At 39.2% G+C, this 25252-nt stretch overlaps 1 protein-coding gene across 1 annotated transcript in view; it reads left to right on the top strand.

The window, feature by feature from the left end:
* Positions 1-25252, top strand: part of LOC130905619 (WD repeat-containing protein 70) — a 70476-nt gene that overhangs the window by 6885 nt on the left and 38339 nt on the right. The window contains exons 8-10 of the mRNA XM_057819176.1: positions 1546-1699; positions 5796-5872; positions 24544-24718. Coding sequence (XP_057675159.1) covers positions 1546-1699; positions 5796-5872; positions 24544-24718 — 406 coding nt within the window. The remainder of the gene's footprint in view (positions 1-1545; positions 1700-5795; positions 5873-24543; positions 24719-25252) is intronic.

The raw sequence follows: 25252 nt of genomic DNA, 5'->3' as shown, positions 1-25252 counted from the left end.
TGCCTATACTTGAACATTGCTCCCCTGTTCCACAGTATCGATTCACATACAGAAACACGAAATATATTAAAAGTTGTGCGAGCATAACGAAGCCTCAAATTCATTTCCCTTCTCAATTGCCACTCTCTTTGATGAAACAGTTTTTAAATATTTCCTGGGAATGGGTTATTACTTACTCTGTACGGGAATTTCTGTTATCTGCAACCAGTGTTATGAATTATCCTTATGGCTGTTTTTTGCATTATTGAAAGTGGTTGTAATATACATTCATAAGTATTGCCTCAGATACCTGCACATTAATTTAAGTATTGTTGTATCATTGAACTGTAAAAAATGTGAAGTGATTTGTGGTCCAGAAAGTGCTTTCCCTGGCTTATTACTTACCTTTATGTATGAGATTTCTGTTATTCTTTTCATCCACAATTACACCCATAAATTCTTTTCATGAACCCTGACATTGTAAATGCCATCTACCTGCATTAGTGGTTGAGTGTTCCTTTTACAGTTCCCAAACAGCAGGAATTTCATTTTATTTAGGTTTTATGATACTTTTCCTTTCATAAGACAACAAACACACATAAATCAAAAAGCGGGCAAATACTTTTTCGCGGCTCTGTACTTCTATACAATTTTGGAAAATCTTTAGAGATCTAAAATGATCACAACCAGCACCTCTCAGTTCAAATGGATTGAAAGTCTATCATAGTAAATGTCAGCCAGTGAGTTAAGATATGAGCTAGATCACATTACAAATTAAATTGAGTGATAAAATGATTCATGGTACTATCTAACTTGGACTTTGCTAATTCTCGCCACCGCTGAGAAGCCCTGACTAAATGCATCTGCCATTGCCCATCCCCAAGGTCCACGCGCACACATTTGTTTATCCTACAAGCAGATGGTTGTGGCTATTTGTTTGCGTGTTTACGCCGTGATTCACTGGAAAAAAAAAAAAAAATCAAAGGTCCAATGGTATTTGTTTCTTCCAGAGCCGGAGCAGACCTCCTCATTTTTACCCCTACGCAGCATTTAGGTTGATTACATCTCTCTCCGGGAGCTTCCGTGCTTGCTACTCCGCAGATGTTTCAGACTGAAAGATTTAGTATTCTGAGCCTCAATTTAATTTCCACTTTGAACTTTTTTGACGCTGTATGGCCACTATGTTGATGCTCCCTTCACGTCCTGCTGTGTTAATGCTATTTCATAGTGACCTAAATTGCTAATCTCACCCGGGTTAAGTGGTGCGCACTCAGCTCGCATGCACTGCTGCGCTCATCCGTGCAATTTAGGGACTGGCGATAAAGGCTTTGAAATAAAAGCTCAGATTTTTTTTTCACAATTAATAATTTTTTACATTCTTATAAAAACTAATGACAATAACATATACTGTTTATATATTGTTTATTTATCAAACTGTACAACGTTGCGCCGGGAACCATATCTATTTTTTTTAGCTGCCTACCCAAGGTATGCTAACCATTTGATGCTGGCTGAAACTACAGGATGTCTAATGAGGTGCTGATCAGCTTCTATTGTCCCTTGAAGCCATCAGATCCGAGCGTTGCAGTACAGTATCACTGGGGACCGCATCTTGGTCGTGTCGGGAAATGCCCAGGCCAAAGTTTTGGACCGCGACGGCTTTAACGTAATGGAGTGCATCAAGGGAGATCAGTACATCGTTGATATGGTCAACACCAAGGTACGACTTTATATTAACCAAGCAAAAAAAAAATTGTAGATTCTATCATTGCTTAGAGTACTACAGTGTAGTGGCGGAATTTTGGCGTACGCATTTTTTTTTTTACGTCATCTAACGAACGACAGTCATATTGAACTAAACCTGTATGGTAAACCCATATTTTTAGGTGGGTGTGTCATTTTTTTTCTTAATACACACCATGCACGACATAGTGTGACAGAGCTTCACAATTCCACCCACCCCAATTTTGTCCAAGTAAGATTCTTTTCAGTATTGCTTTAATTTAATTTTTCCATACAACAATAATCTGTCAGTTATTGTATGCGTGACAGCTTCAACATGACTATGCATAATGAAACAGTGGTAAGCGGGAAGTAGTAAGTCAGATAATGAATAATGAAAGTGCACAGTGCCTGGGTAAAAGTGACAAGTCATTAAAAGCTCACATGTAAAAACAGTCGTATAAAAACTCAACACTTGTTATGGAGGCTATGAGACGAATAGCCTGAGGAAAGAAACTGTCAGGGGTGTTATGTGATATCACACTAGTGAAGCTTTTCTCAGAAGGCAGGAGCTGGAAGAGTGTGCTGTGGATGTGTTTTATCTTTTATGGTGTTATGAGCCCACCTCTTGACCCTGATCTTGTCCCGCAGCAACAAGAAAGCAACTAAAGATTTTTTTTTTTTTTTTCAGTTTTAAAACGAGCTGGAATGACTTGACTTTACCAAACTATAATTGTACCTCTATCGAAATTACTGAGGACATTTGGAGACATTCTAAACTTCCACAGCCTCCTACCGAAGTATAGCTGTTTGTAAGCTCATCATTCTTGTTTAGTTTTTTTAAACGTTGCACCGATACCAGTATTGGCTGGTGGGCCGATACGGCATTAAAATGGTGGTATCGGCATCGGCGAGTACCAACAAATAGGGCGCGGATAACAGTGATGACATGTGATCACTTTGCATGCCAATAAGCTATCGCTATTGGGCTGCTCCAGACCAATGAGAGCGGGCCAATAGCCGCTCTTAACCAAGGCAACTTTTTCATATGGAGGGAAAAAAAACTAGAAGAAGAAAATGGGCTGTCTTGGAATATTTCAGCATAGGAAACTGTGTCGAGTACAATGGCTGCATGCAAGATTAGCAGCATGAAGGTTTTGTGAGATGGATTTAAATCATTAATCGTTTCAATACCTCGAACCTGATGAAACATTTGAAGACGAAACATGTGAACGAACACAGACTTTGAGGCTGCAACAGCAGCAACTGCTACCAAAAGAAAGGGGGCTGGACTGGAGCAACAAACCCTGGTCAGTTCACTTCGTCTACTTTACTTTTATTTTCCTTTACTGAAAGAAATGCTGCAGAAATTTGAGACCTGTTTCAAAAGTAGGGTTGCCACCTTTCAGAAATAGAAATAAGGGACGCCCGACAGGCAACGAAATAAAGGGACATCCCCAAAACTCCTAAAATAAGCTAAGTGGCTAAGTTGTGTGTGTTGCTATAAAGATGGAGTTGTTATGTATCTGCTGGTGCATATAGAGGGAGGCTGATAGAGAGACAGGATGCTGTGATTAATTATTATTAAATCATTATTATTTGTAACCCATACCAGGTATGCAATAAAAAGTTCTAGTGGATTCACTTTGTATTAGTCGTTTTCCTGTTTCACAAAGGTAAGCAGGAGCCTGACAAGGCCATGATAGCAATGATTTCACATCCAAGTATGTCGCAATTCATATAAACGGTATTATATATATTTCAAACAGAGTGGTATCAGGGCCAAAACATGGTATCTGTGCAACACTAGGTTTTTTTTTTTTTAGATTCCTCCCGAAAAAATAGTTAATTTTTTACTGTACTGATCTGACACATGCATTTGTAAGAGACCACACTGAACAGCAACACGTCCTCAATAACAATGATTATTAAAAAATAATAATAATACGAAGAAAATATGCGATGAACAGTCGTACTGCCTTCGCTCAGCCACAGAGTCTTGTGCCGTCCCATTCAACACTTAACAGTACTTTCCTTAGCCCTATGATTGGTGAACAGTTGTCAGATCTAGGTTGTAAATAAATTATTTGTTTATTGCTTGTCAAATGTAATCCTAAAGTGAAGAAAAATAAGGAAATGCAGTATAAACGTGATGGCTTCATCATCAGCCTCTGAGATCTGACGCGGAACAGAACCTGCTGCATCCCAAGACATAATGCGCCTCAGGAAAGTTATGCACATTTCACTGTGTTGTGAGATGGTAAATTTCCTGGTAATGTCTGTGTCAGCCGACAAGGGTAATTCCTTTCAGCATGAGTGCGACACGGATACAAGCCCTAGCAAAAAGTATGGAATCACCAGTCTCAGATGAGCACTAGTCAGATATTTTATTATGTAGAACAAACTCAGTTAAAAACTTTGTAAAAATAATGAATTAGTTCAAAAGTGCAACTCCTTGGCATTCAGAAACACCTAAAGAAATGAATAAAAAACATTGTGGTGTTCAATAAATATTACTTTTATAGAGCTGGTGCAGGGAACTATAGAATCACTCCATTCTGAAGAAAAAAATATGGAATCACTCCATTTTGAGTAGTGAATACAGACACACCCAGTCAATTTCCTTTCCTTAATTGGGCCCCTGCCTTAGATTAGATCTGCTCGTTAGTCAGCAGTTAAAAACAGTGCAGTTATCACACCTTGGAGGGCTGCTGGACCAAGTGGATTCACAAGAATCATAGCTCCAACAAGATTGATGTCTCTTGAGACCAAGGAGAGGATTATCAAACTTCTTGAAGAAGGTAAGGCTACATGTATCGCTGCCAAAGATGTGGGCTGTTCACAGTCAGCTGTATCAAAAATCTGGACCAAGTACAAACAGCATGGCAAGGTTGGTAAAGTTAAGCATACTGGTAGACCGAGGAAGACATCTAAACGTCATGACAAACAACTAAAGGCCATATGTCTTGAAAACAGAAGATGTACAACAAAACAAATGAAGAAGAAATGGGAGGAAGCTGGAGTCAAGGTATGTGACAGAACTGTGCAAAATCGCCTAAAGGAAATCTATTTTCATACAGGAAAGCTAAAAGCAAACCTAAATTGACACTTAAACAGAAATGAACAAGACTGCAATGGGCTAAGGAGAATCAATCATGGACTGTGAATGATGATTGGATGAAGGTTATTTTTAGTGATGAGTCAAGAATCTGCATTGGACAACGTGATGATGGTGGAAGTTTTGTTTGGTGCCGTTCCAGTGAGATTTACAAAGATGACTGCCTGAAGAAAACATCAAAATTCCCCCAGTCCTTGATGATATAGGGCTGCATGTCAGGCAAAGGCACTGGGGAGATGGCTGTGGTTAAAGCTTCAATAAATGCACACGTTTACATTGAAATTTTAGACAGATTTCTTATCCCCACAATTGAAAATATGTCATTTTCCAAGATGACAATGCTCCATGCCACAGAGCTAAAACCGTTAAAGAATTCCTTGGAGAAAGACTCATCCAGTCAATGTCATGGCCTGCAAATAGCCCAGATCTCAACCCTATTGAAAACCTGTGGTGGAAATTGGGGAAAAAATGGTCCACAGCAAGGATGCTGCAAGGATGATCTGGCAACTGCAATCAAAGAGAGTTGGCACCAAATTGATGAAGAATACTCATTAAGTCCATGCCTCAGAGACTGCAAGCTGTCATAAAAGCCAGAGGTGATGCAACGAAATACGAACAACGAGATGTGTTTTGATTGTTATTTCTTTGTTTGTTTCTCACGATTCCATATATTTTTCCTCAGAATGGAGGGATTCTGTATTATCTCCCTGCGCTTGATCTATAAAAGTAACATTTACTGACCACCACAATGGTTTTTATTCATTTCTTTTAGTGTTTCTGAATGCCAAGGAGTTGCACTTTTTTATCTGAGGTTGTTCTACATAATAAAATGTCTGAGTGAGTGCTCTCTCCGAGACTGGTGAATCCATACTTTTTGCTAGGGATTGTATATACTGAAACATTACCGCACATGAGCATCTGTAGTCCTGTGCAGCATGTTTCGTTTAGTCCCTTCTAATTGCCCTCTTCTTTTCAGGGCCACACTGCGATGCTCAACGACGGGTGCTGGCATCCTAAACTGAAAGAGGAGTTCATGACATGCTCTAATGACGGGTGAGTGACCTCGACCCAATGCCCACTTTTCCATCTATGTAACCCATTAAAGGGAAAGACAACATCTTTATTATGTGCATCCCAGCGGAAAGAATCTTGTTTAACGAATTGAAATAACATAATAATTGCATTTTTCTGATGTTTAATAATGGAGAAAAAAGGTAAATGATAGCCAATATTTCCCATGAAGTGGGTGAAATTTCCGCCATTTTTAACATGCCAGAAATGTGTTAGCCAATCAAATGTGAGTTTCTTAGCTAGTCTGCCATTGCTCCTGACGTCGGTTATACCCATCTGCAGGTTACACGAAGCTATTGTTTACACGAGTCATCCCTTGAATAGCTGTTTTATGCACTGGTTTTACTCAAAATGAAAAGAATAATGTGTGTTTTGTCCTACTTGTATTGGTACATCCGACACAGCACTGTTGACATATTATTGCCGGACAATAAGTGGTTGAAGATGTATGGATGGAACATAGAACGGTCTTGTGTGTGTTCCATGCGGAGATACCATTTACAGGCAAATCATTAATGTAATAGTCATTTTGCTTGAAATAAAACAACATAAAGAAAAATAGAAGACAAATTCAGTCTTCCATAGTGTTCGGCTGTATGAAAACTATGAACTGTAATTGCAGTATTCCAAAAGACAATTCAGCCTAATGGTTTCATAATGGATGTGTACGAAAAATCTGGCAACAGGAAAAAAGACTGTTGTTGAATAATGATCACGTGCAAACAGAGTTTGTTCATCTTCAAACCTAAAACATGAAACTGGCTTTTTCTGTGTCGCTGAGGGAGAAAGAAAAAAGATGGCGACAGATTGAACAGGTATCGTAACTTGGGTATAACTGACGCCACCGCTCAAAATGGCTGCACTTGTAAGTGCTGCCATTTTCTGTGTTTGTTTATTTATTTATTTTCTGTGTTTAAACATTATCTTTCTATTTCATTCCTCCTGACCGCCAGAGGGCGATGCTTAGCACCTGGATATCTACGTGTGCGCAGCAATAGAACGAGAGTTACTTCTGTAACTAGGGTTCTATGAATTCCGGATGACCGCCAGAGTTTCCTGTCACTCAGACTCCCTGCGAGTACATTCCGAAAAGGAACTATTGCTGGGTGAGCGTGTGCCTTATACTGGTCTGTGACGTCACCCAGGTCACGCCCACTGGCGTGACTTTGTTGTCATTTTATTCTCGACCTTTGTGCTGCGCACACATAGATATCCAGGTGCTAAGCACCGCACTCTGGCGGTCATCCGGAATTCATAGAACCCTAGTTACAGAAGTAACTCTCGTTTTCTGTTATCAGAGCTCTAAGAATTTTGTGGTTTGAATACTTTGATGCTTTGAGCAGCCGTTTTTCAGATGAAAGCCCTTTGTACTTGGTGCTGTATTTTCATTTAAAGTGCTCCTTTGGTCCCAGTTTTTTTCAAGGCAAGTTTAACTGGCCCTTTGCACAGTGCAAGCATGAGGGACACTTTTCTTTGCCACCAGCAGGGAGTCCTCTTATCCAGAATATGTCTCTTGAAAGAAAGACTCATGCGGTGCATATAGAAAGTGAACACTTCTCCAGCTCCGGCAAAATATCTTTTTTTGACATATTAGAGCAATTTCCAGGTGTTTCTATAATATTTCAGTGCCATGCAAACTGTGGACAGCTTCCTCAAATTTGTGAAGGCCAAAATGTGAATGTGCAGGAGTTCATGGTATTTGTATGTAAGCATAAGAAAGAAAAAAACTCAATCTTCCATAAAGTTTCCCATGTGACTTTTTGCAAAGGCACAGCAATGAGTGAGAGTGACCAGCAGTGTAGAATCCCACCGCGGTGGTTATTAATTAGAAACAGGACAGGCAACCGCAGCCCAATGTTTTAGCAGCGGGAGAACCGTCCCAGATGTGCCTTCGCTTGTTTAGTTCTAGCAGAGGCAATGGAAATCCTCCCCTGGCACATTAGCACCGGTCCAACATAACAGGAGCTTCCATGCAGAGGAACAACTGCAGGTGCATAGTATCAAAATCTGCCAACACTAGATTCAGCGTTAATACGATGACGATACTATGCTAGCGCTATTGTTTTTGTTCAAATTTAGTTAAACACACAATTAGGCATATGCCGGTATGAGATTGCGACGGCATGATAACCTTAAGCCAAAATATGTATCGGTTTCACGATATCACGGTATTGCTGTTACAGCTCAAAAATGTGTTACTTTGATATATCTGGATTAAAAAAAACAACTTTTTTTCCCATTGAACTTTTCAAAACAAATTAGCTAGTTGGAACATTGTGTAATGTTAAGTTAAAATACATAATAACAAAATATTCTAAATAAAATTAAAATAAATTCAGTCCTTTAGGTAAGCCTTAAGCCACAGCTCAACATAATTACCATCAGAACAATAATAATTGAATTATTTATATTTTTATTTAATTTTTAAATTAAATTTAAATTTATAATTATTTATTATAAACAATAATTGAATTATTTTACATAAAATGCGCGTGTGTATGACTTGTATCATGTTTACATTATACACACATACTCTCTCTCAACACAGACAGTTTCCAGAGAGAGAAAAAAAAACATGTTTTACCACCGCTAGACACACTAAGCACCCCTAAATTCGGTATAAATGTGAAATCATATTGGAGGTATTGCCTCCTCGCCAGCCACCCTCCGCAAACATGTTTTACATGTTGGTTGGCCCTCCTCCTCCAAGCCGCGGCCATCTGTAACTTTTCTGTAGCGCAAGCATTGCCATACCAGCGATTTCGTTTTCTTTGATGGGGGGAAAAAGTTCAAGAGTTTCACTTCCTCCAGCCATCATGTAGCACAGCTGACTGACACTGAACAAAAGCCGGTGGGGGGAGGGTTGAGCCTTGCAGCTGCAAGCGAAGGATTTCTCCTCGCATTTTTGGGACATAAAAAAATAGATAATACTAGGGGTGTAACGGTACACAAAAATCTCGGTTCGGTACGGACCTCGGTTCTGAGGTCACTGTTCGGTTCATTTTCGGTACAGTAAGAAAACAAAATGCATAATATAAATGTGCTAGTTGTTTATTACACACCTTTGTGCTTTCAACAATAGGAACATTAGCCTATACAAAGCTAGAATTCTGCTCAAAAAGTAACGGGTATTTAAAGATAATCCAACAACAATTTGCCTCTCAGACCCCGCGTATTGGTCAGCTTTCTTTCAGAAAGAAAGAAGAAAAAAGAAGTCTTGTGCTAAAGCAGAGCTTCTCAATTATTTTCTGTTACGCCCCCCCCCAAGCAAGACGTAAATGTTTCGCGCCCCCCCAAACTCTCTGCCGCCACTGTAAATAGTATTATTTGTCTATAAAATTACTATTATAAATACGCATCTGCCTAACATTGTGTCCTTTTTTTTCTAATAAAGAAAAAAAGTAACAGATCAACTTATAATAAAGTATAACTTTATTAACATTGTTTTGTTTGTAACAGAGTAGACTTGACGTGCATCAATTTGCCTGAATTAAAAAAAAAAAAAAAAAGTCACATTCAAACTGTAAAAATACACTCAAGGTACATTTTTGACCATTTGATACAGAAAAATAAAATGTAATAAAATCCGTAAATAAATACAAATTCAAATTGATTAGAAACATTTACTCATGAGGACAATATGCCAAAAAATTTAACCGAAAAAACAATGAATAAAGGGAAAAAAAAGAGTGTCCTTGGACAGAAGGACAGTTTTTATTTTTGCTGCTCACACTCAGTATTACCTCCTTTGCAATGGTGTGGAGTCATTTTGCAATGAGCATGCTAACAATGCTCACTGGTTTACTGATATAACACTGACAAAGCAGGACTATTGTTGGCAATATTCGGCACGTTTTCGCTGAAAAACAATCAAGCGGCTTATCAATGAGATTGGGGTCGAATGTCTTTAAGTGGTGTCTTAATTGATTTGGCTTCTGGCAGTCCGCTATAATTATTTTCAGACACAGTAAACAGTAGTCTTTCCTTATCACCCCACAGTATTAAAAGTCAAAGCTAAAAGGCAAACGGCACGAAAAAAGCGCATTCTCGGCGGCTGAGGTAGAACCGTAAAATGGCACTTCTCGGGCGGCGACGTGAGAATCGGACAAGACAGTGGGTTGCTGCGTGAGTGAGTCCGGTCGGAAAACGGCTTTCGAAAACGGCGGCGGCGCACTGCTCTTCATATCTGTTTTCTGTGTGCTGAGTGCTCTTCCTTAGTTCAAAAATACTGCACGCACTCTGAAAATGAGAGCGCCACTGCCACCCACTGAGTGGATGTACAAGTACACTTTATTCCAGTCCGGCAAAAAAAAAAAAGAAAAAAGCATGTTCCCCGAGGACACATGCGCCCCCCCTGGCATCGCTCTGCGCCCCCCCAGGGGGGCGCGCCCCACTATTTGAGAACTACTGTGCTAAAGAGAAAAGCAATCCCAATGACAAAAATTTTAACATGTATTTTACAAATGAAAGGCCTCAATGAATGATTTTTTTTTCTTATGAACGGTTTTCAAAAGCTTTATTGGTGGATTTTCTCAAGTTAAAGCGCCACACAGAAATTAAGAAATATGATTGTGTAAGCAGGATCTATGTATTATTCTTATTATTTAATTACAGGTGTTTTAGCTCATTTCAATTGACGGTATTTTACGGACTACAAGTCGCACCTGAGAATAAGTCGCACCAGCCATAAAATGCCCAACGAAGAGAAAAAAAAAACATACTCCGGTGCGACTTATACATAAGTCGCATTTTTGGGGGATAAAATCCAACACATAGAACAGATATGTCATCTTGAAAGGCAATTTAATATAAAAATACAATAGAGAACAACATGTTGAATAAATGTACAGTGTACAGTGCATGAACAACGAAATGTGAAAATACTGTCCTCACCAGGACGCTCCGGCTCGGTCCTGGCTATACAGCGAACTCCCAAATGACGATGCTGGACGTCCGTATAATTTGCTGAATCAATGTGGTCCTCGATACCAAACAGGTTCGCATCAACGTAAATAAATGATGATTAGGATGATTTACAGCAATGACATAAACGGTTAGCATGCGTTCGCTAGCATTAGCAATCGTTCAAACACCCACACAACTGGCTCTAAGTGTCCGATCATGGGTGGAAAACACACAATAATAACAGAAAAGATGATACACACAGGCGTTGCCTCTGTACAGATATTTTAAAAGCATAAACAATGAACGTAGGTTCTCAGCCGGGTTTCTCTCTTGCTAACTCACCCACTCACTCAGAGCTACGTAGCTGTCCATCTTCTTCAGGCGTGTGAGCACTCTTCACGTAAACAAGTGCGAGTGCGCCCCCACGTGGGCGTGAAAGCGCCACAAACTAAAAGCATGCATTTCAATATAAAATAAAGTCAATAATACATTTGAACACACATTGCCAAAGGCAGAACGCAAACGTGGCCATAGCTATTAAGAGTTATTCAGATAACTATAGCATAAAGAACATGCTAACAAGTTTACCAAACCATCAGTGTCACTCCAAAACACCAAATAATATGTGAAATGATATAATGTGTTAATAATTTCTCACATAAGTCGCTCCTGAGTATAAGTCGCACCCCCGGCCAAAATATGAAAAGAAAACGCGACTTATAGTCCGAAATATACGGTATTTTATTTAAATGGGCTATTATTTATTTTATTATGTGTTTATATTTTACAAATGTGATGTAGTATTCATTTATATTGTATATTTTGTTGTATAACTTTAGTTCCTATGTGAATATTAGTTCCTACTTGTTTTGTTGTGGTAGGAGGGTTTTGTATTGAACACGGGGCCGTGTTGGTTATTATTATAGCAGAGAAGACGGCAGTAAATCAACAAAGACAAGTAAACTGTGCCCCGATCTACCACTCAAGAGATCTGATGGACTCAAAAAGTTTGATTGCATACCAGTTTGAAAATCGACCGGATCCACCGTATTTTTACACGAGTGACTTCCGGTCTGCCCGATCCTAGCTACCGGTAGTAGTATTGACGCAGGAGGGTCGCGTCTCGCGTCAAATAAACTCTGCCGTTCTTCTCACATGCGTCGTGTTGGACGCGGCTGCACTGCGACTGGTGTGCATTGGATGATTGACTTTAATGCCCGCTTTTCACTGCGTTCTCGCGGCGGCCACGTTGTCGCGGCGTTGACGTTCCTGGGTTATACTGTCCTACCGTGTTGGTCCTCATTATAGTAGAGAAGACGGAGTAAATATAATCTACACAAAGAAACTGTAACCCGATCGACTCACAGCCTCGAAAAGTAAGGGTTACATTACGTCAGAAACTCGTTCGGTACGCCTCAGTTCCAAACCGAGCACCACGTACCGAAACGGTTCAATACAAATACATGTACCGTTACACCCTTAGCTAATACCTTTCGGACTGTATGGCGGAATATTTTTGCTTTCATACCACGGTATACCTTGAAACCGGTAATCGGCACATGTCTACACACGATGGGGAATTGTCTATTATATTTTTTGTTATAAAATGAAAAGAATATTCTACTATCACCCAAAGTGCTCTTCGCACTGAAATTCACGAGCTGCAACTATAACTAGTTCTTCTAACTTGTAAGTCAAGGTGCTGCTGTAATTTGATCCCTGTAGTTCCAGGGAGAAGTCCGACAGAGAGTATTTATATATAGTGATATACTGCCTCCATGAGTGGAGTGTCAAAGACACCTGAAGACTTTGTGTGTGTGTGTGGGCGGGTGTCCTTTAAACAAAGTAAAATTGAAGCTTGCTTTATATCTGCCTGGAATACACATGTGATGCTGCAATTCCATGGTAAATTATTCCTTTTATGACAAAGTACAATGACAAAAGAATGCATGAAGATCTTGCCAATGGTCATCATCAATAGGCCTTTTTCAATGCACCCCAGTTGGCCAACTGTAACAGTGGGTGTTTGCAAAACCCTTCTATACACTTTAAACATTTCTCCTGATGCTATTCTGTCTTTCTTCCCTGTGTTGGAGCCTCTTTTGTTGATTATGTGAACAGCTTTTTTAGCCTGATCACTGGACTGCCCAAATGCTTTTAATTAAACTTCAAGTTGTGCCGACTCTCATTCATAGCAGCTGCACTCCAAATTCACCAGCATGTACCATTTTCCTCTGGAACGGATTTGTGATCGCGGGTGGCAGTGATTGTCTTTCAAGTCAATATGTTGAACTGTCTTTCACGTGGGGCCAGGTTTCAACTCAAGATTGAAAAGGCCTTTTACATTCATGAGTCGGTCAATATGGATGTTGAAAAAGTGATTTTTGGATGTCCAAAACCATACAATTATTTATGACTGCACACATCCTTTTTATGTGAATTATAAGAATAAAACAAGAAAAGAGAGCCACCATAACTGAAGTGGCATATTGATTGATTTCATTGTTCATTATTGAATTAAATCAGCCTAAACGATTGTTTGAATGCAAGCCTGTAAATATGGATGCACACATTCAAGAGGGAGAGACACACACACAAAGACACACACAAAGCCTCTTAATACACATTAACAAACGCAAAGACACACAAAAACACAAATAACAGAGCTGGTGAGATGGAGGCAGACAGGAACTTTTATAAATGTGTTTGTTTGATTATTGAAAGTCATTAAAAAAAAAGAAAGAGCATTGCCGACAACCTTTATTTTTGCACCAGGAATGGCATTTAGGGACCAATAGTTTGCATGCAAATTGATACACCGCCGATGGTTTGTATGCAATGTGAACGTTTCTATACACTGCAGTCTCTTATTCAACATCTCGCGGTGATCTCACGTGAAATATTGATATTTAAATGATTAAACCATTAGCGATAGACTTTGGGCGATGCTTGCATGTGTCTGACGGCAAACAGGCAGATCTGATGTGTGACGGATGCTATGTACTGTAACTCGGGTAATCCCGTGCGAATAGGGCTTTAGTGTGTTATTTCTTGGTCCCTAGTTAAACATACACACACTTACTCCCTGTCGGGAGTAAGTGAGGACAAATGACCAGCACCTCGGCTAATTGAATCCACATGCCACGCACACACATTCACAACCACAAACACATACAATTTGAAGAATGTTCCCTAGGATTCCCGTCATTCTGGCCCGCTTACGAGGACACAGCTGGATTTGAACAAATGGCTGGGATTCACAGTGACATGTAAAGTTCCTTTTCTAAAAAACATTTTTGAAATAATGTATTATTCAATTAGTGGTTGAGTTTTTACTTTCTTTTGTTCTTTTAAATTTATTTTTGTGACCAAGGTTTTCAGATTTGAGGTTAGACAGCAAAAATGCATAACAATATGTCGGGGTGATTCAGTTCAACACGTCTTTTACATCAACAGTCCAGATTGTCTCAGATGATGGCCCTTTATCCGCTACTAGTCTTCCATGTCCCGCCCAACAAGAGACACATGTCGCACCATCAATGCGAGGATTTGTCCTAAACCATGGATTGATTTTTGACTGTCTGGTTTTGGTATTACAGTGGTACATCTACATACAAATTTAATTTGTTCCAGATCTGGTTTGTAAGTTGAAATGGTCGTATGTTGAGTGGGATTTTCCCACAAGAATACATTATAATTCGATTAATTTGTTCCACAGCCCAAAAACCTACGCTAAATCTTTCACAAATACTGCATGTACAATTACTAATAGCAATTACACAGAGCAAAACAAATAAATTATGAACAATGAAGTCGCGACGCTGTCATAAATCGTCGGATTTCGAGCATGTCGTCATATGTCGAGACAAATGACGAGTCAAATTTTACGTCGGATGTCGAAAGGATTGTATGTCTATGCGATTGTAGATCAAGGTACCACTGTACAGGTACACAGTATTTTTAATTTTCTCATTAGAACCTGATTCGTTACATAATAACAATTATAATTACTATAAATTATTATTATATTATTCAGACTTTGATTTATAATTTGTTTGTTTTGCTATGTGTAATTGCGATTTGTAATTGTGCCAGCAGTATTTAATAAGGATTTAGTGTAGGTTTTTGGGCTGTGGAACGTACAATGTACCTGTACAAGGTTACCTTGACATACTATCGGATCGACATACGATCCTTTCGACATCCGACATAAAATTTGACTCGTTATTTGTCTTGACATATGACGACATGCTCGAAATACGACGATTTATGACAGCTGTATGTAAAAAATTTACATGGTAGTCACGATAACAAATTTTTGTGTGCGATAATATATTTAATAAATTATTGCGATATGCGATATTATTGTGCCCCCATTTAAAACAACAACAAAAAAAACAAATTTACAATAACACTGTGAGAATACAGTATATATTAACTAGAGGTGTGCAAAATTTCTTATTCTTAGATTATTTGCGATTCGGCCGTGGAAGATTCGAGAACGATTCACAAACATCCAAATTCCGATTATTGAAATATGCCAAGTAAAGCGGAAGTACAACACACTCAGCGCGCCGCGCGGTCTTCGGGACGGAACGGAGCGGGAGTAGCTAAACATTATGCTTCTCATTAACCGGCCCCTCGGGTAATGCCAATGCTCAACTCACGGCTCTAGCTCAACTCATGCCACGAGATAAAAAAACACAACAACATACCTGACTGCTGCCGAAAAGCTGCTACAAGTACAGCTAAGCTACATAATGTTACAGTAGATATCATTTATATAGGACTAGATGGATTATAGACTCGGTAGCGGTAGCAGCACATCTGCAAAAAGCTAGATGCGGGCGTTAGTAAACGGCCGCCATCTTAAAGCAGTAAACTTCCCTGCAATGCTGTTGTAGCGAACCTTCCAGGCAAACCTAATTAACTTTTCATCTAAAATACTCCTAAATCGGTAAAATATTGACTTGAATCTATCTTTAAAATAGTTTTAAAACTTTCACATGTCAAAAGTAGACAAAAGGAAAATTATGGAATAACGGGAGCAATTTTAACAACTTTAACGGTTGATTCACACCATTAAATTAATTGAATGTAGTTTAAAGCTGCTGATACAGAATGGGGACTGGAGTTTTTTTATTTAATGTTATTTTTGTATATTTGTTTACTGCTATATGTTAACTTGATACTGAAATAGTAGTTTGGTTTAGCCTGAGAGTATTTTTGAACAATTTTGGAACTAATGTACAAAACTTTATTAAAAAAAAAAAAAAAAAAAAATTTAAAAAGGAGGGGGGTGCATCAATAATCGTTTTATAATCGAATCGGAGCCTCTGAATCGTAATCGTAATCGAATCGTTAGGTGCCCAAAGATTCCCAGCTCTAATATTAACTCATTTGCTCCCCAAAACTTTTTAATTGTTTCAGTGTCCCAAAAACGTATTTATATGTCTTTTACGTTTTTTTTTTTTTGACAAGAGGCATCTCTAGGTTCTGTTGCACCTAAACTGCAATGCACAATGCTCAAAACTCATTCTAAAGCAATAAAACTGGCCACTGGAGGGCAGTAGCGCATTTTGTAAGAACTCATCTCGGGCCAAGAAAGGAAGTGAAGAAAAAGTCAGAAAACGGAAGTTGGAGGGATCTTGTAAAAATGCGTGAGAAAAATGTGGAGAACAATCGGGAAAAAAAGGCAAACGACACTGGAGGAGTGTTTTGAAAAGAAAACGAAACCATCGTCAAAGAAGGATTAAAAAAAAATCTTATCTTGATGAGACAGACGGTGACGGCCACTACAGCGTCAGGTTCCACACACGTTCTGCGGAGCTCTCGTTGCGTTACTCCTGAGCCCGAGGTTAAAACCAACGATGAAGATGATGAAAAAAGTGAGACCGATCTTGATCTGGACTCGTCAGATTACTGGGAGCCACCTCATTCAACTGTGAGCAGCAGAGAGCCTTCCCTGTTGTTATGTGCGCAAACAGTTCAACAGTTCAATATTTTAGCTTTGTGTAAATAAATTGTTGCTTTGCAATCAAAAGTTCTATTTGTCTTGTTGTTTATGTTATTTTGTAGAAAGAAAACATTATTCAGATGTTTGGTATGTCACAAAAGCGAAATATAGCTGTGTTAAAGTCAAAGTTATGTTTGAAATGTATGCTTTCACAAAAAGCTCAATTTCTTTGTTTTTTCATCAGAAATTGGAAAATTGCTCAAACTAAGCTATTTTCTAATGCTGATTTCTAAAGAATGAAAAAAGATATGAACAATTTTTTTCCTGCTGAAAGAAGAGAGTCTAATCTTTCTTTTGTTTGGTTCCATGTTTATATAGCAATAGACCAGAATTTTCTGTTGGCCTTGCAAAATCAGTCAAAATTGAGTAAAATGGCCGGGAGTGAAGGGCCTTGCTCCGGTGAAAATGGCTGGGAGTGAATGAGTTAATAGTTGAAGTACACCCATTTAAACGCAATAAATGTTTACTCTTACATTCAAAAATATTTTTTAAGAAATCACAACTAAAAACAATAAATAGAGCATGTCTCTTTTAAGTAAAAGACAACAATATTAATACCGCACAGAAACACAGAATAAATAAAATGTCTTTTTCAAGAAAAAAATTAAATTGCTTTTAATAACTTAAGCATCTTGGCAAATGAAAACTTTCCCCCTCATAGCTTCTGCTATGGCGTTCCATGTGTAATATTGTGATTGGATGTTTTCCGAGGCAACATGAAGCGCACGCAACGGTGTTGTTGTTTTGTTCATGTGACATGGCAGTGAGAGAGGCAGTGTCACTACACAGCCTGCCGAAAGCCACAGGTTGAAGTGTTGTAAACCCTTTGAGTTAATAAAAAACAAAGTTGGCAGCATGTCGTGTGGGGCAAATAAGTATTTAGTCAACCACCAATTGTGTAAGTTCTCCTACTTGAAAATATTAGCGAGGCCTTTAATTGTCAACATGGGTAAAGCTCAACCATTAGAGACAGAATGTGGGAAAAAAAAAACAGAAAATCACATTGTTTGATTTTTAAAGAATTTATTTCCAAATTAGAGTGGAAAATAAGTATTTGGTCACCTACAAACAAGTTAGACTTCTGGGTGTCAAAGAGGTCTAACTTCTTCTAATGAGGTCTAACGAGGTTCCACTCGTTACCTGTATTAATGGCACCTGTTTTAACTCATTATCGGTATAAAAGACACCTGTCCAAAATCTCAGTCACACTCCAAACTCCACTATGGCCAAGACCAAAGAGCTGTCGAAGGACACCAGAAACAAAATTGTACACCTGCACCAGGCTGGGAAGACCGAATCTGCAATAGGTAAAATGCTTGGTGTAAAGAAATCAACTGTGGGAGCAATTATTAGAAAATGGAAGACATACAAGACCACTGATAATCTCCCTCGAGCTGGGGTTCCATGCAAGATCTCACCCTGTGGCGTCAAAATGATAACAAGAACGGTGAGCAAAAATCCCACAACCACACGGGGGGACTGAGTGAATGACCCACAGAGAGCTGGGACCACAGTAACAAAGGCTACTATCAGTAACACAATGCCCCGCCAGGGACTCAAATCCTGCACTGCCAGATGTGTCCCCCTGCTGAAGCCAGTACAACGTCCAGGCCCGTCTGCGGTTCGCTAGAGAGCATTTGATGATCCAGAAGAGGACTGGGAGAATGTGTTATGGTCAGATGAAACCAAAATAGAACTTTTTGGTAGAATCACAGGTTCTCGTGTTTGGAGAAGAAAGAATACTGACTTGCATCCGAAGAACACCATACCCACTGTGAAGCATGGGGGTGGAAACATCATGCTTTGGGGCTGTTTTTCTGCAAAGGGACCAGGACGACTGATCTGTGTAAAGGAAAGAATGAATGGGGCCATGTATCGAGAGATTTTGAGTGAAAATCTCCTTCCATCAGCAAGGGCATTGAAGATGAGACGTGGCTGGGTTTTGTCAGCATGACAATGATCCCAAACACACAGCCAGGGCAACAAAGGAGTGGCATTTCAAGGTCCTGGAGTGGCCTAGCCAGTCTCCAGATCTCAACCCCATAGAAAATCTTTGGAGGGAGTTGAAAGTCCGTGTTGCCCAACGACAGCCCCAAAACATCACTTCTCTAGAGGAGATCTGCATGGAGGAGTGGACCAAAATGCCAGCAACAGTGTGCTTGCGAAGAGTTACAGAAAACGTTTGGCCTCTGTTATTGCCAGCAAAGGGTACATAACAAAATATTGATATAAACTTTTGGTATTAACCAAATACTTATTTTCCACCATGATTTGCAAATAAATTCTTTAAAAATCAAACAATATGATTTTCTGTTTTTTTTCCACATTCAGTCTCTCATGGTTGAGGTTTACCCTTGTTGACAACTACAGGCCTCTCTAATATTTTCAAGTGGGAGAACTTGCACAATTAGTGGTTGACTAAATACTTATTTGCCCCACTGTAATAGGACACCATACAGCTTCCTTTTTAATGTTGTCCTTATAATGATGATCTGCTACATCATAAATCACTTTGTGACTTTCCACCTCCATGATGATGCGTTCTTCGTCCATGTCGCTGGTTAAACCATGAATAAGCAGCTGGGCTGTTGACTCCAGGCCCGGCTCTGCCCATTTTGACGGATTCGTCTCCGGCAAAAATAAAAAATAGCCTAAACCATCAGGCAGGCTCCGGCACGCCGGAGATGGTCCGCAGTCAATCAGGAGCACTGATGCGGGCGGTATACGTTGAACAATAAGGACATAGTGGGAACAAATTGGCTCCGGCGCTATTTTTTGCCGGACCCAGAACGAAAAGGCATGTTGCGTAGTTGGTAACAAGGAAGCCGAACTTTTAACAGTGCGTCAGCCGCACGAACATGCACGCGAGGCGATAAATCGCAGCGGAAAATTTACCGCCTTCGTTTTTATTTACCGTGTGATAAATGGAATTATTGCATATTGCGACAGGCTTACATGGTAGTTTTTGAATGTGTGTGGTATTTAAGTAGATGAACAAAGGTGGCTGCTGTCCAGGCTTTCTTCAATTTTTAGAATCAGCATGAAAAAGCTCAAAGTGTACGTAGGCTGCTGAATTATGGGTCGCTTTTAGGGTATATAAATATATAAATCTAATACGATATCTCAATTACAGGCATGAAAATCTCTCACCTTTCGGCGAAATTCGCCGTTTTGAAGTAAAAAAGGATGACCTACGTGAATCGTGTAGATCCGAGGAGAAATTTTTTAAAGGGGGCGGGGGTCGGGTGTAGGCATGTGCCGGTTACCTTCATGGTTTACCATGCTATTAAAACGTCGCGGTTACAAAACCACTAAAATTTTCCGTCATACAGTAGTACGTAATCGTTATTTTTCATGTGTCAAAAATGCAGCCAGAAGTGGCTTGGCGCGGCAGCGCTTACCCTTTCCCCTGTTTGATGCTGCGTGTGCCATTGACGCTATTCCAGCAAACCGAAAAACAAGCACTCCAAACGCAAGGCGTACTTTTCTGCAATTTATTGATCTCTCACATCGTGGCAACTGAAATATACCAAATGAATACATTTAAAACGTTGTACAATCGTATTTTTCCAAGTGTGAGTAGCTTCAACAGTTTAGCTTCATGAAAAAGTTCGCCAAAAAAAACCCCCACACATTTTCCTTTCAAATTCAATACACAAAGTTACTAAAAACTTACAAAGCAGAATGATAGGCAAGGCTTAGCAAGGAGAGCAACTTCATTGAGGTCAATCACAGCCGCTGAGAGAGAAACAAGTTTGAATGCAGGGGGAGAAAAGAGCGTCAAAGATCGTTAATTACGACAGATGATCTTGTTCAAAGCACAAATTCACGTTCGCTGGAAGAGGAGAGGTCTCACTCCCAATTTTTTTTTAGAGGGATGCATTTGCCAGCATATTGAATTTGGTGAGTAATGGTTTCAATCGTTTTCATATTTTGCGTTATGACAAGTTACTGCCGTTCGTTCCAGCTTGCATTGAACACTGCCAGAGCTAGCCAAATCTCTGGTGAAAAAAATAGCTCCCGTTAAGTTAGCATCAAGCTTGTGTATTTAATGGTAATATAAAAGCAGTGTTGTCAGTAACGCGTTATGTGAGTAATGCGTAACAGTAATCTGATTACTTTCTTTCAGTAAAGAGCAATCTAACGCGTTCATGTTTCTAAATCCTTAATCTGATTAAAGTTACTTTCCTTGATGCCTGTGCGTTACTATTTTGTTATTGCCCCATAATGTATGTATAATGAGGAATACTGTAGTCATGGGAGTGACATCACGTGTCACATTTTCTAATCGGGGATGGAAAAAAAACAGGTGACGTGTTTTACCATGATGCGTGAGCCGTGAGCGCTGGGAATTTGCGGTCAAAACAACATAGCCTTGCTATCTCGCCAGGATGCAATTAAATAGGCAGGAGATATACTACAAACGGCTGCATTTGCACACTGGAAACACAGCCATTACTTCACATTTTTGTCCAGTAAAGATGACAAAAATATCTCCTTGCGCTGGCTCTAAAAGACTGTTGACCGCTAAAGCATCCAATTCAAGCACCACCTGGAATTACAGCACAACAGGTAACAAGACAGCCAGGACTTTTTGATACTGCTCGTGCTCAATCCTCTGTTCAAGCTCAGTTGTTGTTGAGGGTTTTGAAAGCTTAGGTTTAAAGAAATTCTAAATATCCATCTTGCCTCCTCAGCTGTAGTTTTGGCTAAGCAAAGCAAACGGCTGTCTCTCAGGTGCTATAGTCACAGGATCTGTTCGAAAAATAATTTGGACCCATTATGAAATACTTTGAAGGATTCTTATTCATTTCATTCATTTTTGTTGTTTTATTGCTCTAAAACTTTTATAGACAACATTTTAATGGTCATTTTCAATGGTCTATACTTTAAAGGGGAAGTTCAGAATTTTTTACATTAGGCTTAATCTTTGAGTTAGCCTGGGTTCAATTAGTCGCTGGAGTTGATTTGAACAAATTCTGTGCAGTTCGCCAGTTATTTGATAGTTTCAGGGCTTCGGAGTGAGAGCGCGAGTCAATGGTGGTTGAAATCAACTCCTTCAACTAATTAAACCCCTGCTAATTTGAATATTAAGCCTTATGTGAAAAATTAAAATTGTCAAATTCGTCTCATGTTTCGCCGACGGAGGACATTTTGGCAGAACACCGGAACATATTTCCTCCACACCCTTCTCACCTTTTTAACCCCTGACCCATTTTCATGCCTGCAATTAGTTAAGCAAGGATCCTATCAAAACGCAACGCAGCATTAAACATTGTCCTCCATTTTAATAAAATTGTTTTTCATTCAAATGTGTGAAATGTTCCGCAACAAAATTGTCAGAAAGGCTTTGCTTTTGATTTAGGTGAAATATAACTTTTATTGAATGAGGAGTACCTATTTTATTAAATCGAACAAAGACCCTTGAATCGATTATATTATATATAATATTGTCAAATATTAGGTCGTTGTCCCCCAAAAATCTATACATGATAGTCGGAAAATAAGATCCAAAATATTTATTTCAGGCCATGGGCATTGCTGGAACTCTAACATTTCATCATCGCATGAGCCATAATGAATCCGCTCCAAGTTTCTTAATATGGGTTCTTCCAAAGGACTGTCGAGAACATGTACCGCTCAAATTCCCCATAAATGAGTTTCACGAACACTGAGAAAAACATGGTGGCTGTCATGGTAGCACGCTCAACAGTGAAGCGAGGAGCAAATGGGAGCCAGCGAACGCAATGAGTACCATCACCAGGGTTTTTTTCCAGTTTTTATTTTTCAGCTGATGCCTGTAACCTGATGGACAGATAAAAGCTGCGAGACCAATGGGGATGTTGTCTGACGTGTGAACTGCTGGCTACCTCATTAAGTGGCTATGCATGACTGGAGATGTATAGTCCTCATTTTATTACTTTCACTAAAGCCTTTGTGTTAAGGGAAAAGGGGAGTGCTGACTGAACGGAAAACATGGGTGTAAGGATGAAGAGCGGGACCAAAATGTTTTTGCTGGCTTCTGTACTACATATGAGTTGGTGTTACTTTTCCATAACAAGCCACATTCTTGGAGTGAAAAGAGGCCTCACTTTTGACATATGCTTAGAGAAAATAGGCTACTGAGCAGATTGCAATAGAGATACAGAAAGACTGAAAGAGTCACCTAGAGGCATAGTAGTGGCTGTCCTTTTTCCAATCCAAACACTTGTTTTGAATTTTGTCATGTAGAGCCCTGCTGTAGAAAAGCATATTGTGCAAAATCCCCAAAGCTCCATGCATCTAGAGACTGAAGAATATGAAGACACTGATCTTGTTAATGACTTCTCACCATATGAAAGCAAGTGTACATAGAGGAAATTGTCCTTCGGAATGTAAATTGTATAATGTGAATGTAAATCTTTATACTGACAATCATATCAAGTCTAGTAAATATAATTTCTGTAGTCAATATAAAACCAAAGGCAGTCTTGTCATTTTGTCCAGTTCTGTCACTGAGTGCTTTTATAGTAGATGCATAAACGTATAGACCTTTGAGGTGTGATCTTCGGAAATTTTGAAAGCCCTCAAATCGGTGAATGAGTGTATGAATAGCGCTCTTCATATCCATTACGATGTGAATCCACAAAAAAGATACTGTACATGGACTCACAGCCGGCAAAAAGTTGGAATCACATATTGTGTGCGCAATGCTGTGAAAAATTATTTGGACCTTCTTGATTTCTGTGTTTTTTTTTTTTTTTTTTTTTTTTTTTTTTTTTTTTATAACACAGTTCATCAAACCAATTTTATTATCACACACAGGCAACCCAAGAAAATGCACTGAATGTCTTGCAGGTATACATTGTGTTCCTTATATTATTCATTAGTGCCACACACGGCTGGAGTGGAACATTATGGCCAATGTCTGAATTTTTTTATTGAACTCAAGAGAGTCATGTTTAGGATTGTTCCACCTTGGTGGAAGTCTGAGTGCTGTTCTAGTTGCCTTGTTAATTCCTTTTACTTTGGATTGATTCAAACACGACAACAGATCAAACAGTTTTCTTTGACCCTTGCCAGATCTTACTCACGCAATAAGTCTTGAGCTTGGCATTTGTGTCACATTGTTAGACTTAGTCCAAACACAGCTTTGAGAGTGCGCATCTGCGATGTTGTAGGCAGCAGTAGAGGAGGAATTCTGTTATTTACACACCTTGGCCCGACCCCATGACCCAAAACATCTCTGTGTTCACTAGAGCATGCAGGAGGTTGCAAACACATTTGGAGTCCCGCTCCTTGTTCAGTATTTGTAAAGTCAAAATGTAGACCTGTGCTATTTATTAAGTTACCATTAAATTACTCTTAGTTGGCCGTTAAAAATATTCAAGGCATGAGGATATGCGGTCCTCTACTTTTTAAATTTCCTTAGAAATATTTGCGATCGTAGATCGAGAAGGAATCAATTTAATCATCCGTGATATACTAAATCGATCAAACATGGTAGAAATGCATCCTGAATATAGTTCCTATACTTCAAGTGGTTTTTCAATTTATTAATTTATCCTCTAGTTAAAAAATAAAATAAAAAGACTGCATTTACACTCCACAGTAATTAGCATAGTGCCGCAGTACCGTATTTTTGGGACTATGATGTGCACTTAAAATCCTTCGTATTTCCCCAAAATTGACATCATTACGACTTGATTAAAGTATCTTGAAGGTCATTGAAATTCCTGTTACCTTTCTGCAGAACTGTGCGGACGTGGGACGTAAAGTCAGAAAAGAATCACAAGTCTGTCTTCAAGCCTCGTTCTGTCCAAGGAAAGAAGGTCACACCCACATGCTGTACTTACAGTCGTGACGGGAAGCTCATAGCGGCTGGCTGTCAGGACGGGACTATCCAAATCTGGGACAGAAACCTGAGTGTAAGTCTTATAACATATCAGTTAACTCCTATGCATCGGCTTGTAAACATACAGTATTATGACCTGGCATTGCAAAATGAGTTGAAAGTAGCTCAGATTTCAAGACAAGAGTCAAGTCAAATTTATTTATAATTTTCACTATGGTTGGGCAATTGATTTTAAGATGGAGATCAAAGATTGAAATTAGATTTACCGTAATTTCCCGAATATAAGGCGCACCCATGTATAATGCGCACCCCAAATTTACTTGTAAAATCTAGGGGAAATTATTGTACCCGTTTGTAACGCGCAGCCTAATTTTAGCACCAATAAATAGAAGAACACAAGAAAACAGAGCTCGTGTACAGATACAGAAATGTGTTTTTACTGACTGGTGAAACACAGCACAAGCATAGCACATTGGTACTTCAAAACATTACCATAAACTGACAATATTTACGGTAATAATATGATTTGACAACTTCTCCAACTTACCAGAATCTAGGAGAAAACAAAACAGATGTGACTTTTCTTTTAAAGGCTGCTGTATAACTT

Source organism: Corythoichthys intestinalis, chromosome 17 (genome assembly GCF_030265065.1).
Source record: "Corythoichthys intestinalis isolate RoL2023-P3 chromosome 17, ASM3026506v1, whole genome shotgun sequence".
NCBI lineage: Eukaryota > Metazoa > Chordata > Actinopteri > Syngnathiformes > Syngnathidae > Corythoichthys > Corythoichthys intestinalis.
The sequence above is the reverse complement of the archived record's forward strand: the minus strand, read 5'-3'. Positions and strand labels throughout refer to the sequence as shown.